At 30.1% G+C, this 21,119-nt stretch overlaps 1 protein-coding gene across 4 annotated transcripts in view; it reads right to left on the reverse strand.

Moving 5' to 3' along the window:
- Window positions 1-21,119, reverse strand: part of LOC126894863 (protein trachealess) — a 109,830-nt gene that overhangs the window by 5,848 nt on the left and 82,863 nt on the right. For all 4 annotated transcript variants that reach the window (XM_050666164.1, XM_050666165.1, XM_050666166.1 and 1 more), the window contains 5 exons: window positions 12,219-12,460; window positions 5,503-5,582; window positions 4,433-4,522; window positions 2,940-3,111; window positions 2,005-2,126 (listed from right to left, as the gene is read on the reverse strand). In XM_050666164.1, coding sequence (XP_050522121.1) covers window positions 2,005-2,126; window positions 2,940-3,111; window positions 4,433-4,522; window positions 5,503-5,582; window positions 12,219-12,460 — 706 coding nt within the window. The remainder of the gene's footprint in view (window positions 1-2,004; window positions 2,127-2,939; window positions 3,112-4,432; window positions 4,523-5,502; window positions 5,583-12,218; window positions 12,461-21,119) is intronic.

Genomic DNA, 21,119 nt, shown 5'->3' on the forward strand with positions numbered 1-21,119 from the left:
GGTTCCGTTTGCTGAACGAGTCATCAGTTTAGTGATCGGAATTGTCATTCCTCTCTTTGGCGATGGGCTAACCAACTATCATTGAGTATACAGTGTTAAGAAACTTTTCTTGGGAGGCCGCTCAGTGAGCCGTATAAAGCGATTAAAAAATTTATATACATATATGTGTAAAAATGTATATTTATTAATTTTAATTGTAATCTTATTACTATATTAATTAAAATGTTTAATATTATACATTTTTATAACTAAAGTGGTGCGTGAAAATTCATTGCATCGGTAAATGGTTTGTATGGTACTTTGGAAAAAGTGTGTAGGAATTTATAATTAATTAGACTTTATAAGTTAAGTTAAAATTTAAAAGTTTGGCGGAGATATTTAGATTCTACGTTAACTTATTTTTTCTTTTGATTATTTAGCGACAAATTATTGTACATTTTCAATATTTTTTGTTAAATACCTTTTTAAAAATAAAATTCCAAATACGATAAATAACAATTTTTTCATTAATTGTTTGACCAACATTGAAAAATTATTATGGCATGTCGTTAACGATATGACCATTGTCTGTAGCCGAAAATTCGTATCTTGATTTTTCGAAATTATTCAAGAAGAAGAAATGATTACACTATTTTTGTATAAATAACCATGAAAATAGGGTTTTCAAATTACATTATTTCAAGTCATAATAGAAATTATTTATTTCAAAAATTTATAATATGTGTCGCATTGTAAATATGTATTTTTCCAAAAAAAAAATCTCAAACTATAGAGACATGTGGTTTTGCTATGGAGACGACTCTATGACTTGATTTTTATTAGTTTAAATTAAAATAATTACATTTTTGGAAAATAAAATAACATAAAATTATGTATGTCATACATTTTTTTATGTTTAAAAATCTTACCAATGTACTGTCCTATAAAAAAATGTGTGCAAGGTAAAATTTTTGTTATCCTATATTTTTACAAAACTATTAGAATTTTCTCTGAATTAACTCGTTAAGTTAATGGGATTTTGTCAATTTAAATTTTAACTTAAGTTATTAAAATAAAATAACCGATATATTTTAACTCGTTAACTTTTTTCAATGGATTTGATTTTAACGAATTAAAAACAATCATTAACTTTCCCAGCCTTGAGTACAACGAAGGATTAATTATCATTTATTCAAACATAGTTAAATCTATAAACAATAACTATAATTCATACAATTTTTAATATCTGCTTGTGTTATAAAAATGATTATTTTGGTAGATTAAATTAATTATTGTTTTACAGTTTTGCGTTAAAAACTATATTAATATGCGATGAACGGAAAATCTAATATAGAATAAGCCTTACTTTATATTTATTAATATGATATAATTAAAAAGCATGGACACATTTGTGATTCAAATGTTCTATATATTTACTAGTAGGTAGCTTAAGAACTCACTTGTGAATACATTAAATACACACAAATAAATAAAATGATACAGAAAATATAATGCTGTGTGAGACATCTCCACGCATCGATGCGTCTGTGGCGACTAATCGTTCAGTTAGGTAAAAATGGTTGTAATTTTTTTATACTTTGGTTGTAACTGACCGATAGTTGGCTATTGAGTGATGTGGCACGTATTCGAATATTTTTAGTGTTTATATTTCACTTTCACTCTACTTATTATTATTAGTTTTTAGTTCACACAGGAGAAAAATGTTAACGAGTTATACAAAAAAATGAGACAAATATTGTTTTTATTTTTTATTAGTATATTATTAGTTTAATGAGATTATTTAACGTAGATCAATAACCGTCGGATGACGCACTGTTTGCGGTTATTTAAACATAGCAATCACTCAGTCATGATGAACCCTTTCGATTTCAAATTGAGAATTACACTTTCACCCCATAAATACGAACCAGATTAGTAGCAGTGTTAGCAGAGAAAACGCTAGAAAAACTGGCGATTTCCATCCCTCGACGTAAAACTTTATTGTATTTCTACACAGATACTTACCCTGTATCCGGATGATTTGAAGTGGCAACCACGTTTCGTTAGTGTAGATTTCATTCTAATGCAAAATGCTCTGTCCAAACCTTTATAAGCATTTGAACTTGACAACGACATTACCGATGACACTAAAAGTGGAAAATAATATTAATGTTCGGCTGGTTTTTACTGTATCTATGTAATTAAGTAATAAATGAAACATTCAATATTAGGAATAACACGAATAAGTTTTATCGGCAGATCAATATAAATATTTGGGAACTACTTCACGTTAAGATATGGAAATGATGAAATGACAGTATTCCGTTTATGGTTTTGGTAGTATTTCGATATTTTTATGCGTGTCCGAGTGGCCAAGTCACGATCGTCTGCGGCTAAATCAATGATCCGTGATTTCCTATACGCTGGAGAACTCATTGAGTATTTCGTTGAAGTAAAAATAACATGTGACAGACCATTGATGGCCAGTGTACAGAAGCAATGTTTTTTAACGTTAAAATGAAATATCTTCATTCGACGGTGTGGATAATAACGACGATATAATTAACAGCAGTATTTTAATCCTTGTTCTAGTTAAAACTTATAAATCGTACTGCAATATTATAATTTTTTTTTTTTTTATACAAAACGGGGTTTATTTTTTAGTTTTTAACAAAAGTTTCTTGTACGATTTCAATGGAAAAAACCGACACGCGCTGTTAAAAGTGGCGTTGCACTTATAAAAAGGAATAGACTGATTCTCATCTCGAAACCATTTTTTCTTGGGTTTTTTACTTTTTATTTTAGACATAAATCGGATTGAATTTCGGTGTTCTGTACACCGTGACGAGGCAATAAAAATCACCTAGGGTGAGTGTCGTGTAGCTAATCACGTGAAACGCACCACAACCATTCCACCGCAACGGCGGCGTCGCTAAAGGGCTGTAGGATTTTTTACTTACCATCGGGGTTGGCTGTGCCCACATTAGAGTTTCCTTCTTCGGAACCAGCACTGCTCGGTGACGGCGAAGCCATTCCTTGGCCTTGGGTTAATCCGAGGCCTAGTTGTTCGGCCAATTCGGAATGATCTGCCTGATGTATGTAGTCGAACACGCTGCTTCCGGTCATTTCAACCTATGAACACATTGGACATTCGATTTCAATTGAACCGTTACATTTCAAAAACAAATGGACACACGCAGTGAAACAATTAAACTCTATTGGGACCCGGCAAAAGCAAACTAGAGAAAATCTCCATTTGCATCGTCCATCATTGTTACACCTCTCTTTCCCGTCACGTTCGTCTACACTGTACACAGGGAGCTCTAGTAGTGCAAGTTGTAATCCACCATCCCGCCGTAAAGGAAGGCTGTACAAGAGAGCTGTACGGGTTTTTAAGGCCAAGCGGACGGGAATCGCTCGAATTCGGCTCACGTACACTTGAGCCGTGCGAGCGTGTTCCTCATTCGTAATTCCGGACGCAGTACTTGCCTGCCGTCATTGCCACTGACACAATCAATAGCTATGCTCTTGCAAAGGCCAACACGGGGGAACCTGGGGTTTTTGTGCTTTTTGGTGTAACGACTTCAACGAAATAACCAATGAAATGATATTCGGAATCGACTCGACGTACAGTTTTTGTAGAAATAATTTTTATCTATGAAGTTTTTAAGAAAAACGTTTATCTGAAGTGACACGACTAGTTGAAACTACACTCATGATAATTTTTACATTGAAAATGTTGATATAAAATTATTATTTTACGCGTTGCTAAAATATATGCGTTATAAATTCAGGAAATGTTGTGCGCCTTTGGTTAAAACAAAAATTCAAATCGCCAAACAAAACTAGATTTGAAAAACACATAAACGTATTTTTTAAATTTAGTTTCATAGCAATCTCTCCTTTTTCATTATATTTTACCTGAAGCCTGGCCGGAAATAATGTGCTGTGTAACGATTTCTGGATTTTTATTTTACGGAATATTTCTGTACAAAACACATTATGCTGACGATATAGTTTTGAAATAGAAAGAATGATTCTATCACACATAATAATGAACATGAAACTCATACATGGTTCAATTAATTACAGACATTTGTTAGTTTTTCATGGTTTTTATTTTTTATTTTATTTATTTATTTATTATTTTTTCATCGAAGTTATACAATTTATGAGTTGTTGCATAGAAAGTTATTCTCGCCCAGACTTCATTTATAATTTTTTTATGAAAAATCATTTATTTTTATTTCATTTAAATTAGGAGAGAAAAGCAATAGAGATAACTTTTAGTACTGATCATAAATGTTTCATTTAATGCCTATATTTATTAATATATGGAATTTTTTTCGCTATTAAACATAATCGCACATAAAATATATAAAAAATTATTTTACCTAATTTTTACTTAAATTTAAATGAAATATTTTAGCTATGTATTTCGTTAAATACTAACCTGTGAAAGACCGAGGTAGATTGACACGGTTTCTGATATGTATAAGAATCGACCATCAGCAGCTAACGCAAATGCAAAACCGTCTAAGGACTAAAAACACATTTTAGATTATACTAATATACAGAGTTGTCGATTAACGATAAGAAACTCATTTTATCTAAAACTATTGAATATTTTCAATTTATGTAATGGACTATATTATTTTATTCAAAAAAATCTATAATAATATGTAGTTAAATAAATTTTTTCCATCCTTTCGAGGATATAAAACTTATACTCAAATTTTCTTTAATGGCAACCTCTATTTTTAACTAAATGATATGATAGAAAAAATAATTTTTAAACAATTTTGTTTTTGAACGAAGGAAGATATGACGATTATTTTATATTAAATATTAAATTAATATCAGAACATTGTTGAAAAATCGCTTAAAACTCTAACGAGCAATAACTAAAGAATGGTTTATCGAATAAAAGTCATTATAAGAACAACATTTTTTCCATTATATCATTAAACTAAATTTAGAGATTTCCATTAAAGGAAATTTAAATATTTTATCTTCAAGAGAATAGAAACAAATTGTTTAACTATATATTATTGTAGAATTGTTTGAACTAAACAATATTTTCCATTGCAAAAATTGAAAACAATTTAAAGTTTCTATGAAAATGAATGTCTTATTCTTAATCGATCAGCCTATATATAAATAAATGTTATTAAGATTCCAATATAAAAAAAATTCTAAAATGTATAATTTAATTTAAGAATTAATGAATGTTTCTTTATTTTATCTCATTCTAATGTAATCCAATTAAGAAAATGGCTGATAAGTTACATTTGAAAGTTTTTGATTATTTTAAAGAAAGACAGTTTAATAATCTATTAAAAAAATGTTTAAAGAAAAAATCGTATGCTCAAAAAATGCTTTATAATCAAAAAAATATATTAAAGAAATCTGAACATTTTCTAAATTACAGTATTTATATATACTAAAATATTATTGATGTAAAATTAAGGAAAATACATATCAGTGATTGTGTTATCATTTCTGTTTAGTTAGGTTACTTACTTGAAGTATGTGAGTACCCTGATGTTGTTCAAATAGTTCCATGGCTATAGTACTAGGAGATCTATTACGACCAGAAGTTCCTAAAACAAAATAAACTTTTTGTTCAAAATTGTCCTGTAGCTGTGCAAACTGTTTACTTAAGCTCACAAATATATACTTTCATTAAATGCGTGCGAAATCATATAGTTTCCCTTATGATGACATCCCCTCGTAAAATATAAATACATTTCAGTTTAATCAAAAAAAGTCTGAGTCCTAATCCACAGACCAAGTAAACATTTCCGCCCTACCAAGTTGACAGACACCACATCACACAGCCAAACTCCCTGACTTTCATTTAGTTTACTGTTTACTTCAAACAAATACAATATATAAATATATTGACTTGCAAATATAAAATAATAAAATTATTACTAGTTATTAACAGTAATATATTTATTCTATTACACTCTATGATGTTACAAATATCATATTAAAATTATAAATATAATATATTCATTTAAGTACTAAATTAATAGTTATATAAATAAAGTAATTCATTGTTTTAAAACGTCTATTTTTATATTTTACGAAAGAATAACTGATATTAGTTTAGGAGAATTAAATGAAGTATTGCCTAAACGTCATACTAGAGAATAGTCGCCCCTTGAGACAGCTACCACACATGTGTTCGGGGTGTCAACAATTATTTATTGTCTTTTTATCCGAGGGGAAAATTTTCAACTTGTGGAATACTCATATATTGTAAATATGACGTACATAATGCGAAATTAGTTTTCTGTAAACTGTAAACAAATACTTTTTGTATAATTTCGAAAATATTTTCGCAAATATTTAATGTTATTGATTTGGATAATTTTTTCAAAAATTCATTGTCTTGAATAGAAATATACTACTGTAATTGAATGTAAAATAAATTTTTGAGCAGATCTTATACTTTAGTTTTCACATGCTGTTTAATTTTTCTATTTGCGAGTTTCTTGATCTTTTGATGTAAACCGAACTGGTCATTTTTTAATCGCAGTCTAAGCAGAAATTTACCGTCTTCATTTATTATTCTCATAATATGTAAATTTATCTTTTTTCTTCGTAGTTTCCGTACATTAGATTATTATAATATTTTCAAGAATAAATTTCATTATTTTTGTATTTACTGTTACATTATAAAAGAGAATACACGTACAAATGTAATCTTATTTATGAGTAGGAAGAACGAGTACCTTTTGTTATCCAAATTAACTTAAAATAGTAGTTTGTATGTATGTGTGCTTAACAAATCTGGATCCCCTATTTTGCGGGTGACTGATTGAAACCGCAGAAATATATAAAGAATGAGATGTGAAGGGAATATGTTTTAACTTCACCCCTCTTTCCTTTTTAACTAGGTTAACTCATGAAGCAATCAGTTGGGTTTCGTTTAAAACTCTCCCCTAGTTTAAATTTCCTCCTCTTATTTGAAACCATAACAAGACCACGGGCGGCAACGGTATTAATTTGCTTTAAATGAGTGTCAGGATTTGTTTGATGAAAATATTACATTATGATTACTATTATTTGTATAATTTTATTCGTTGTAATTGAGACACTGTCAACATGAAGTAGTTATTATGCGCATTTCAATATTTTCACTCTTAAAGACTTTAGTAGAAATGTACGCATTTAAAAGCTGCTTGTTCTTCTGTCCTGTATAAGTCCAATCTTTGTTTCTTATCTTATAATTTTTTTTTATTTACATTTAATGATTAACAGCTAATAATTACTTTTTAGAATCATCTATTATAACTAATGCGTGTCAACTTAATTATTTTAAATGGCAACATACATATTTAACAAGCTTATAAAATAGAAAATAATCTAATTAGAAAAAGGACTGGTGGTTAACATCTTTCAGACCAATATTTCGGAAGTTATTAACAATTTAAAGTAATTACTGGAGGTAAAGAGATGATGCTGCTATTTTTATAACTAAACATTTCATGGCCGTAATCTTCCTCTCATCTAAATATTTATATGTCAATAACTTCCGAAATACTGGTCCAAAAGTTGTTATCGACCATTCATTTTTTTAATTAGAATAATATTTATTTAATAAGCCATTTACTAATGGGTGATATCATTTGAGAGAAATTAAAGTTGACACTCTTATGAGGTATAAGAGGTGAACATAAAAAATACCTTATAATTGAAAAACATTGAGCTAAAAGAAACAAATAAAAAATGTATTAATATTATTTTTATTTTTCGATTAATTAATTGGTTCATGATAAGTGAAATAATCACTCTGTATAGTGATGTTAATAATTTTTAGATAATTTGTTAGGAAGATGAGATAAACTGATCGAGTTGAGTAAATTGTTATTTAATAATTCTTTCCCTCCCCTATATAATTGGAACCATATAAATTAAAAGTTATGTTAGTATTCTTTGAGTTTATAATTACGTTTTAATGTCAAAATTATAACATGTAACTATTCGAATGGCTGAAGAAGATAAAACAGAATTTACCTTTATTGTTGTTGATGTTTATGTACAGTAATAATTTATGTCTTCAATGTTTCGCTTAAATAAGTGATGTAATCAAAATAATTGCCACAACGGTAATCATAAAAAATATATTGATCGGATGATTGGGCGTGGAGAGAAGATGAGTCCTCTAGTCTATTGGAGACAATAGTTAGTGCTTGCGACAGTCTCGTGCTGACAACCGTGAAAGAAATTGTCATTTTTATCGAAGCACGAGTCATGAATTACTATCTATTTTTTGTAGTTTTCTTTTAAGCTGTTTTTATCATTCATTTACATTCTATACCCTTATTAAACACTATTGTGTGTGGCCTCAATCGTCGACCAGAAAAGTCTTGAATGTTTCATAGATTTTCTCGTGACCTCCAAAGTAATAAGAAAAAACTGTTTAATATTAGAAGAATAGTAAGAAAAGTGAATTATTTTCAGTTTCCAATCCACATGATTAGTTTAGTTTTGACGATTATTATGAGATGTTTATAATCATTGTTAAAAATATCCTCTAATAATTGCAATAACAATCTAAAGTCTACTGTAAAAAATTGCATTTTCAAAATTTTTATCTGCATTATAAAACTGTTATAAACTTTTTTTAAAAACACTAATCCTAATGAATTTTTAATTTGTGGGTACCCTAAGAATAATTACCTTTCTTTTAATATACTTCTTATGAAAATCCAATTAAAAAGTATAAGAAGGGTTTGAAAGAAAACATTCACACGTGTACACAACAATTTTTTAACAGTGTTTTAGAACGACTGTGTTTTTCAAACTTACATCAAACTAAAGTTTTTGATGTTTATTGCAGTGTATATTTATTCTACCATAAAAAATCGACTGTTATAGTAAAAAAATTCGCAATTATAATAAATAGAAAACTTCATTCGAAATTAAGCAAATTATTTAACAAGCGTTTAATGTTTGAGTGAAATGTCTATACTTGTCCTAACATTTTTGCGTATTCACTATACAGTCTCCCCATTGAGTTGCGACCCTACTTTTCAGTTTTTTTAAATAGATATAGTTTTCAAATCACCTATTTTATTTATTATTAAAATAAAATTGATATTTTTTATTGAAAGTTATTAATTTTTATATTTTCGTAGGGTTCAATAATTACTGATTTACTCGTTTATATTACTTGTACATAAGTAACTATTTTGTTTATTGGGTAGTATAGTATTAAAAGTTATCAAAGTAGAAAATTTTTTCAATAGACAATATTAAGAATAATAATTTACTTTTTGGAGAAATAAAAATTATTCTGGCCCGGGAAATCAAAATCTTAGATATGGACCTGACAGTGGATTAATCTGTTAATCCACTAAGCCATAACTGGTTTTTATTTCAATTATCAATAAGATATAATGATTTAAATGAAAAAAATAATTCTCCGGAGGGAAAACTGATAAAATATACCGATTTTGTAGATTTTAAAAATCTTAGTTTTATCAGGTTAGGTTTTCAGATCGCACTAGTTTAGTACTCGAGGTACGCGAATGATAAATTGTAATAACAATTTAGATTAAACCGTGTTAATTTGAATAAAATTGTATTATCTTCGAAATTTATCTGAAATGCGGGAGATTAACAATCTTAAATTATTCGTAGAATTATACAGCAAAGAATACATCTCGTTACGGTCATTTATTCGACACACGGCATATGACAATCGCTTATTATTATTTTTTATTCTTCGTGGGTCCGCCTCTTTCCACCTCCTCGGTGCAGTCCATTAAGTGTGCACCTCTTACGAATGCAAATTTAAAGCGACAAAGTGTTCGTTTATAATGTAAGCAAATTTTATTGTGTGTACGAAACGTGTAGTGTACGCAGAGTACGTCGGGTGGATCGTTAATCTAATAACACTACTGTCGCTGTCAACCGAATCGACCACCCTCTTTTATGTATAACATTTATATATATATATGTGTACGTATGTATTAACCGAGTCGACGACAGTGTTTAGCTAGTTAGAACCTTATTGTGCGTGGGTTACGTTTATTATCATTATTACTGAGCACCAATTTATCTAAGTTTTCTCATTGATTTGCCTTGTGCCAATGGAAAATAAATGATTTGAAAATAATGACACGCAAAATCAACTCTAACGCGGCACTAGGCAAAACAATATAATATGACGTCTGATGCTAATTAGGCTTTTATATATTTTTCTTTAGTGGGCTCATATGACAATATTATGTTTTAACAAAAGTAATCGCGAACAGTTTTTATATTTGGATATTTGTAATTTTAAAAAATAACTTAAAATATAGCTTATGAATTGATTAATGCCATTCATATTCGTATATTATTCATACACTGATTTACGGTTAGTTAATGTAGTCTAATCCCAAAGGACGAGAATGGTGACGAGTAATTCGATAAATGTTAGCGGTAAAATACAAATTAATTTATCTGACCACTCGTCGAGTGTTACTTAATTTACTTTAAGCAAAAATAAACGTGCTTTACTATTTTAAAGACATTGCATGACTCATACATGATTTATACAATTATTTAACTACGGTTAAACAATTATTCATTCCATTTTTATTATAAGGTAATTTTACCTTTATACTACTTGTTTAGTAATTCGGAAGTTATTCTTATTTGTTTACGTAGACGGGAAGAAGAGTACGACCGGCAAATGATTAGTGATAAAAATAGCAGCACCTCTCCTCACCTCCAGTAATAACTTTAATAACTTCTGAAATAATCGTCCAAAAGTTGTTGTAAAACAATTCGAATTTTTTCCAAAAAAACATTATGAGTAATCCAAAACAAATGGGTAGATGCTTATAACTTTATAGAGTATTTAATTTGTTATTCTTTCGCTAGTACGAATGATATTAATACTTTTAATCACTGTGATTACAGAGATTTATTAAAAGATTTCTGTTAGAAAATTCAGGTAATATGACAAATATATGTTTATATTATCAAAAAGATGTAGAAAAACACAGTGGTAAGACTATTGATTGGTTTCCTTGTACATCATTTTCCCGACGGATAGTAATTGATTGTAGTAGAATATTTGAGTTCTGTGATAATTGGTATTAAACAAATAATTTAACAGGTAATTAATATTTGAGCGAAAATTTATAACATAGCAAATCTAAAATATAAAATGTTAACAGATTCGCATTGAATCGCTTATCATTTGGATGTTAATGACTCTATCATATTTATTTGTTTCAACTATATCGCGACCTCGCTGCGTTATCTTTTTTACTTATTTGCTTTTAATGAAAAAAAGAAAATTTTAATTATAAAAATTTCAACACAGCCATGTTTCAGAGCTTTTCTTACATAAATGTTGATAGGTCGATAACAACCTTAAGACGAGCAATAATTGTGTTAAAAACATTTTAATACTTGGAGTGGGTGTGTAACGCGAGTTGGTGCCGTTCGTACAGAAATATATATTTATGATTCGTACTCTACCCGCGTTTCTACAGTGGGTTACTAAATAGCGCATAATGTCGCTAAATTATCATTATTCTTTTTATCTGTAGAAAAAAAACAAGAGTGAAAAAATTATATGTTACTTTGTCCCCTTTTACATTTGTATCCTTTAATTGAATGCCGGTCGAGTGTAAAGTTATTTTTTTCTTTATCTCTGCCCTAATCGTAACCCCTATAAAACTTAACATTTCTTCACGGAACAAGCCACATGGACATTTTACTAAACACATATATTTTCAGCAGTATTTTCTTTAAGCGAAAAAATAAAATAAAAATCAATACACCCGCCGAGGCCGATTCAAAAGGATGATACATAACATAGACGATTGTCAAAAACAAAACTTATATTTGTGTGACAAGTGCTCGTTTCAAAAGCAGTGCATAATCCAAAAAAGTCATAACAGTGTTTCTATAGCAACTCATTAGAAAAATACGAATATGATGTCCTCTAAAATTTTGAATAAACTTTTTCTCGAGACGAATTAAATTTGTAGCAAAAATATCGCACTAATCAGTATGTTAAAATTATTAGGATTTCTTTAAAGTATTTATACGAAATTCACTTGAGTATTTAACTCTGTGAGTTTTTTTTTTTTTAACTAAAAACTACAGTAAAATGTTGGTTAACATAAGAACATTTTTAAATTTTAAATCGCGCGTATGATCATTTTTTTCTTAATAAGTCTCACTCGGGTTTAAGAAAAAATGTGACTGTAAAAATTTACCTTTGAGGTTTTTCGACGCCGATTGTACTCCGTCTCGTGACCACGGAGGATCTCCATGTCCTGAAAAGTCTCTTAATTTCAGATACGATATGGTCAACCGTATGATCGACGCTTTGTCTAGTTGGGATGTGATGGCTGCCGGTAACGGTAACATTTTAGCCAGTTCGTAGAACTCATAATTCTCTTTACCTCGACGTGACCTTGCGGCATCTCGACTTTTCTCTTTTCTCAACTCGAGTATTCTGGAAATTGAAAAATAACCTCAGTGAATAATTTACAACAATTAACAATTTACTGAATAATTATATATACAAATGGTAAACACGTGTGTCTTGCGCATAACAACGTTGTTCCCCAAATAGGGATTGTCTTATATATTATGTCTTCGAAATTGAATGTCTAGGAATTGAGCGATTGTTTAGTATTTTTCGTGGCTTTTTAATACTGTTGAGTTTTAAATCTACGTTTTTAATTGCAAATAACACAAGCGATCAGTTCTTATTAATAACATTGTGCGCATTAATGGCGAACACACGATCGTACAAATACGAGAAAATAAAAGTTTATTGTTATTTTATTTTTCAAAGAAAAACTGCCATAGAAATGCACGACTCGTCTCTGGGGGTAGTTTTAATTAATTTTATTTCAATTGCTATACTGTGCACGGCCACGTAATACCGAGAAACCGGACACGACTTATAAGGACCCCGTACGTCGTCCAGACGGCAGTCGCATATCGCACACGCTGACTGCCTTATGGTAACTCGCTCATTTGTCATGGCTAAATCCTATTTACCGAAACGTACATGCAGACAACCGTTTTTTTATCTAATCAGTTCAAATTGAAATTCGACTACAAACGTCCATCATGGGAAATCGAGTATTATTTCCGACGGCACAACACAAGAAAAAAATGCAATTCCCATAAATAAACTGCAACGTTTCCGAAACGTTTACCGGCAAGTCGATGCAAATTATTCTTATTGCGTCCAGTTTCAAAAATACCATTGAATTCTTCGTTTTAATCCATCGTATCGTATGAATTGATTTTACTGATTTAATTTAATTAGTTTTTATCGAAAACGTTGAAACGGAATTTTCAATAACCTTAGATGTTTTTAACATACAAGAAACATCTCGATAGTATTCATAAAATAATTAAGTAGACAACGGATTATTCAATGAACGTATATAATATGAATTGTGCTGGACATTGCGTAGTCAGTATATAATTACAACAATAAAAACAAACTATCTTGTAAAATGTGTTCTTAATAGGCAACAAATGAAATTCAAGTCGGCGGCGGTCCTACGTATTTATAAGCATCGCGTTACCTGTCAGGTTATCCGCAGATCATCGAGTATAGACGACAATAGGTTTTATTTTTTTCCATTATCTGTGCCGCAGTAATACAACATCGCCTACCTTATTTACGGTTAGCACGGCCGTTTTCGGTATCACAAATCGCGTTAAATGGATTAAATTTTTTTCACCGATCGTATCATTTTCTCACTAACAAACTGGCTGGAAAAGCAATGTCGCAATGAATGTCGATATTTACCAAAGTGAAGTGTAGAAGAGAAAAAACCAGAATTGTCACATTATAAAGAAAAAAACAAAACGATTCACGTATGTGACAAAGACGTTAGGATTGTGAAAAAATGTTTTTAAATAATTGTATACAAGTTACAATCAGATGTTCTACTCGAGAATAATTTCAAACACAATAGTTTATATTCGTTAAAAACTGAAATATCATAATTTTTATGTACCGTAATAACACATGGATATATTTTAAGTCATTACGAGTAAATGGATTGAAATTAATCAAGCCACATCGTGTTTGTTTTTAACGGAGTAATACTATAAGAATACATACATGTATTTATCTATACATTCAGACCTTTGGATTTCCCAAGAGGGTGACTTGACCCTTCTCTCTACCGGCCGTTTCAATATCGTCGTCATACGCACCGAACGTCCAAACAATACACTCGTTTAATCAAAAGTATCTTTCGGGATAATAATAATAATAATAATATAGTCGCTTATTGGATCTGTCCCGTCATCAATTTTATTTTTACGCCGTAGCCGAATTGATCAGCACGAAATATATTAGCGGTCCGGAAATAAAGGTGATGTACCTTAATTCGGTAAACACCGCCTAAAATGTACTGTAATGGTAAATTTAGATAAGATATTGTAAAGTAAGATAAATATTGTAAATATATAACGTGCGACAGCATCGGATGGGATTTTATGTGTCGTTTTGTGGTGGCGGCGCTGGTGAGGTGTTGCCATGCATCGGAGGAATGATAAGAAGTAATATTTNGTGCATCGGAGGAATGATAACAAGTAATATTTGTAATTGGTTATGAATTTCTATAAGCACATTTCTTTCTTCTTCTCTCTAATATTAATTAAAAAGTAACAATGTGAATTAAGTGGAAATATGAATGGTCTATGTTTGAGAGAACAGTGAAAAAATGCGCACGAATACCAACTATATTCAAACTCCGAAACCGAAACGACAGAATTGAGGCCAGAAATTAAACTACTACTAATCATACGCAGCTCATTCGCATACTATATAGAGCATAAAAATGAATATGTTTATTATTTCATATAAATTTTGTTCTTGTCTAACACAAAAAACTACAATTTGCTTCTTATGTTAACAAATTGTAATCAAGCCAATATTTTTATATTTGTAAAATAAAACAAATACCATTTCAGTAGACAACGCATTTTGAACGGTCTGGACGATTTGATGCGTTTTCGAAAACCGTTGCCAGTTTAGCATTATGATTTTGACGCGGTCTCCAGTAAAATAATCGTAAATCGCTAATAGTTTTATTGAGACGATTCAAGGGATAATTCAATGCACCGCGTTGCCGTTCGTTATCGGACTCTACTGATAATTCTATTTCAAAGGGTCACGTTTTGGTCGGCAAAGTAAACGAAGTTACTTGCTTACACACACATCTCGAGGTGATTGACGGTGGAGGGAAAAAATGTTAGTGTATAGCGTATATTATTAGGGGTCGAGAACGCGTAAAAGAAAAAGCAAGAGAGGCGCAAAAAAGAACGAGAGGAAAGGAATTATCAATGACAACGGTTTTCCCCGTCACCACTTGTTCGCGGCGTTATTTTTCTTCTTTTACGAAGCAAATTGACCAAATTGCACGAACGGTGTGCGTCCCCGCGGGACCATCTTCTTGAGCGGGCGGCCGTGGCCACTCGGCACTTTCACCCCGCCCCGATCATCCGCACACACGTCTGTTATTAGGTTATATGAAGCGCGGTTCTTCTTTTCAAAAAGCATTTTCGCCTTTATGTATTATGAGTGAATTGTGCGGTACACGACCGACTGGAGTGTTGTAAATGGCGCGAGTATCGCATAATACAGTAGTATTGTATCACTCAAAGTGACCATATTCACCGCTTCTTGTGCTCTCCTACAATATCAACTGGTAACGTTTTGTGAAAAACTCGCTTCTTTTTTATTGAAAAGGAATACGCCGTTTTGGGAACACTTCCGAGAGAATTGACCTCTCAACAATACACTTTGAAAGTAAAAACGCGGCGAATTATATTATTTGTAACATTTAAACATTTGGTAATCAGTATTGTCCGAGTTTGTCCATTTTAGAATCAGATTTCCGATAAACATTGAAAATTGTATTTTAAAGTCAAATACTTTCTATGGCAAATTTTGTTATTATAGCCTTGCTTATAACGAGTACGTTCAATAAATACATATCACCTTATCGTGATCACCTTTATTTCTGAAGTGAAAATTTACTTTTAGTTGAAAATATAATAATTTTAAATGTTTAAAACACAGTGTTTCATATAAAGTATGTATAACATTTCGTTACGGTTTGCAATGTTATTGTTGTTTTTTTATTATTTCATAGACATTATTATTTTTTATACTTGTCGCTATTGTTTGAATGAAATATTTTCGAAGACACACCACGTTAATCCATGAACAGCTACTGGGTCTAGTCGCCTTTGACCCAAAGCCGCCTGATGATATTTTATTAAATAATAATACATCATTAATCTTTTTTATGAACAAAAATTAAACAGAGATTTAAGCGGTGAAACTAAAATTTGTATATATTGTACACTTGTTTTTATTTTAGCTCATTTATAAATGACTTTTGTTGTGTGACGCGAGGAGAGTGCATTTGTTTTTCCTGTCTGTATACAACACTTTTACGACGAGTGTCTAGTAGTTGTAAAAGAAAAATGTTCATTACTCAGAATTCATTGGAGACCTATGAAAACCAGTGACGTTTTCAGAAAATCGAAGATCCCTCGAGAAAGTAAGTTAAATAACTTTTTTACTGTCTTTTGCATCATCGAGAATAATAATAACTGAAAGGTCTCTCTGCAGTTTATGATTTTTACTGTTTCATCATCTAAAATCACTAAACCGTACTTACACATAATTAAATTGTAACACTAATCAACGGTTTAAGTCTGAATAGACAAAACAAAATAATAAACAAAAGAGTTCAAATGAAAAATGTTAAATAAATTTAAAAAAATTGTTAAGAAAATATTTTAATTTTTACGCGAGTATTAAATAAAAAATATAAATGGTAGCAATGTTAAAAAGGTTAATTTTTTAGAGATAGTACTGAACTTGTAGGATTTTTGGATGTTGTGTATAGGGTTTAAAGCCCTTGGGATGAATAAAACTTGAAAAGTGTTTCGACCTTGTTACTGTTTCTTTCCCTCGTTGAACCAAATGATTAGTGTGGTGCTCTATCACGTAAAATTATTCATTTTTTATGAAATGACAAACTTACAAGATTATATTTCTTGGTTTTTATTTATAGTTATCCTTCTTTATTAGTTATTTAATTCTTAAGATGTCGATGAAAATATTTATTTACTAAAATATTTCATGGTACATATTCATTTTCTCCAACTCTACCCAGTCAAACAATTAATACATTGTGTATATATCAAACGAAGGCTATGTCATTGATTGTTAGTGTTTAAACATAATTGATATTTTCACCAATGATATAACCCTTATAGAGGAAGGAAAAGATTCCTGAATAATTCAATTCCTATATTTTAATTTTGAAATAACGCTTAAATAATAAAAACACAATAAGGTATTTGACTTTTGTCATTATCCTTTTTTAAATATAATTTATCCACATAAATACAGTCATGAATTTTAATAAAAAATTCAATTAAGATAGACAAGAACACTGCAAAAAGTTGTCATATAGGGACAAAATTTGTTTTTGAGTATTTCATGTAACTTTTTCTCAACGGACCCATCTTTGAAGGGGGTGACTGGGGTCTTCAACCAGAGAACAGCGCTTTTTCGAAGGCTTCGTTATAGGTGCTTGGATATGAACCCATTGCCGCCTATACATTCTTTGTTATCAATGATTCTAAATATGCAAACTCAATTATTTTATCGGAATAACTTAGGTGTCAGTGAACTTGACCGAATTATTACATGCCACAAATTTAGAAGAACAATGTCCTTAATGCTGGTAATTATAATGTAATAAAATGAAAATAAAAATTGTTTGAATTTGAAATGAAAAAAAATTACTATGTGAAATCATATAACACACAACGGTTATGAAATGGAACAAGCGAAAAGTCAAGATGGGCAACTGCCCTACTTTGTTCCCCTGTGGATGCCTTTTAAGACTCAAAATTAGAACACGCAATCATTTAACGCATTTTAGTGTTGATATTTGCTATATTTTTCGGTAGTTCTTATTTATTAACAGATCACGTGTCTCTCTCTCTCTCTCTATATATAAAAATATTAGCTTTTTGGTTCTCCTGAGTATTAAGATAATTGATGTTTACGACTAGTTGCCTGTCAGCTGTCAATATAGTATAATACTAGTAATATATTTAACATTTTAAAGGTCAATAACCTTAATTGATAATTGGTCAAATTAGAATCATTGTGTATTTTCGAAAGAGAGAAATCGGACCAATTGCACAGCCGTATACATTCTTATAGTTACAATAATAACAATAATATTAACATTGAAGCTCAGCTGATGATGCTGCCCGTGCCCACTGCAAGTATTACGTGCATCTTTTGCTATCACGTTCCGCGCAATGTACTTGTTTATACGTGCGGATCTGACACCTCAAGTAGATAGGACACGTCTTTATTACCTGAGATCGAGTTGTGTCGTCGATTTCACGTATGACAAGTGGCGGATTAATTCACTCGGACAGTAAATGTTTATTGTTAGACTATGTCCCTGATATTGTATAACACACAGGGTGTTCAGTAAGTAAGCAAACAGGTCAATTGTTACAAACAATGAGAACAATAGAAACCCGTTTCCTGACTTACTGAACACCCTGTATATATCATGTACCGACAGATTTTCAGTATTTTAAAACTATAAAATAATTAAGTCGATTTTTCTTTAGTTATGCGTTAGACAGTTTTAGCTTTGTTATGTTAAAAGTTGTCTGATTTAAGTTACGAAGTATTTTTAGAAATGTTCAGTGTGTTTTACATATCACAGTTTAATCTATTTTTGTGATCAACTGTTAAGTGTAAGACATATTTTTTTCATAATTGTAGGCAAATGATGGGACTTTTCCTAGTTCTAAAATTTATTGAAGATATACAAAATAATTCATTTATCAAGAATTACTCAACTAATCAAATAATAAAAATAATATTGAGAATTTTTTTTTGGTTTCATTTAGAGGTATACGTTCATAGTATTTTATTTTTCGTTCAATACAGTAGTTCATGAGGAATTTATCACTCTGTATTTTTTTAAGTAAATAGAATATTAGATTTGATATATATAAAAACGTTATATTAAGTATAAAGACGCGCTACTAAATACGAAAAATAATCTTGCGATAAGTGAACTAAACAGATTTATGTAAATATATTAACTTGTTTTATATACTTTCTTTGACAAAGCCAACTTCAGTCATTAATTATTTTAGTTTACTCCTCCGCACACTAAATAGATTTATATTTCTCATTACTTCTATAAAAAAACTTCAAGTTAAAAACTATATTTCTATTTTAACACATCTGCATTGATGTTGATTTTATCTTTTAATACACCTTGTATCATTTGCTAAGTATAAATTTTTGAGTTTCGATATGAAGCTGAGAAGGTATTGGTTTTGTGATGGTGTGCGTTTTTTTATATTTCTCCGTGAAAAAATCCTGCTCTTGAACCGATTTTATTGATCAATATATCAAAAAGATATTGTTAAGTTAAAAATATATTAAATATATATATTATATAAATATATAAATATAAATATATAAATTATGAAATATGACACATTCGCATTGAAGCGTACATATGTTATTCACTGTCAGATGTTTAAAATTTAGGGAAAGTTATCATTTTAAAAAGGTTATTGTAAATTTCCTTAAATTTTTATACATGCGTATATCTATCAAGAAATTCAATTAAACTTTTTATTTAATTTTAGTGTGAATTAATAAGTTAAATAATTAAACTAGCACATTCGACGTGGAAATGTAATAACAATTATTGGACAATGATTCAAAAGTAGAGATTCGAATAGCTCAATCATCAACTTGGTATAAGACACATTTTTTATTTTTATAGCTCCAGCAAGCAGGTATGACTGCTCACAGGATTTGGATCGTTAAAAGAAAAAAACGTGAATCGACTTTGAGTTTTTACGAGTTTCCGTCGGTGTATAATAAAAGCGTATCAGGAACTTGGTCAGCAAAACAGTGCCGCGTGAGTCCCATTGGGATACAATTGTGGGCGGCCGCGCGCAGGCGGAAATGAGTTTGCTAAAATACGAGACGGTGTGCAAGATACGATCGGTTGGCGATTGTGTTCGGTGTATGTTATCGCCGGATTTTCTCAACAATTCAGGAAATTAAGAAGAAAAACACTCGAGAACTATTTAAGTAACTAGTGTGAACTTTGTAATATATGATATATTTTTACGATGGTCCAAACCTGGAAATTATTCGATAGAAAATCAACTTCTGTAAGTCTTGCAGAAGCCAAAGATATCTTAGTTTTTTAATCTTTCATCAGCGTGTCTTACCATTACCATAAATCATAATATCTTAGTTGGGTTGGATTGGATTATTACACTCACAAAAAAAAAAAAACAACTAAAACATTGGCCATTAATTTATTTCTCTTAACTTTTCCACCAATAAACATACATTGGAACTCGTCAATAACGAGAATGTTCAGAAAACATTACGTTATATATATATAAAAAACAGTATTTATATACAATTGAATTTTAAACGTAATTACTTAGTTACAATTACAAACGTAAAAATAATTTTTGGATGATTATTATGAAGAGTTATATGAGTTGAAGAGATGGGTCGAGTTGGCTCATAAACATAAATGTTAAGCTTTATGAATCAACGAACGAATGTAAATAAATCACAAAATCACATGTCTTTACAATTTTAATTCTAACAATGGATTTAAAATAACTTTGTGAAACGAAAATTAAAAACGTAATAAACACTCTTCTCATAGCAATAATAATAATAATAATAATAAAGTTCAAACATAATTAAAAATAAGGTAATTGTGATCGACTCCGTTCTGCACCATTGATGATTAAAATAACCAGGTTGATATATCCTCCGGGTGATCTTAAGAAAAGTATTGTTATTAGATATAGAAGAATTGGATGTTCATAAAGATGATTAAACGGAAGACAGAAAAAAATCATCGTTTTAAGTACTAGGTAACTGTGTTATACCTCAGGTTGTTACAAATAATGAACACGAGCAAATACGCCAAGTCATCTGGAGATATTTAAAACGACTACTTTTTTAGATATCGTCGTATTATTCCAGATAAACCGTAAAATCTGATATTTCATTGATATTGGTT

Source organism: Daktulosphaira vitifoliae, unplaced genomic scaffold (assembly GCF_025091365.1).
Source record: "Daktulosphaira vitifoliae isolate Bord-2020 unplaced genomic scaffold, ASM2509136v1 Scaffold_1, whole genome shotgun sequence".
Lineage (NCBI taxonomy): Eukaryota > Metazoa > Arthropoda > Insecta > Hemiptera > Phylloxeridae > Daktulosphaira > Daktulosphaira vitifoliae.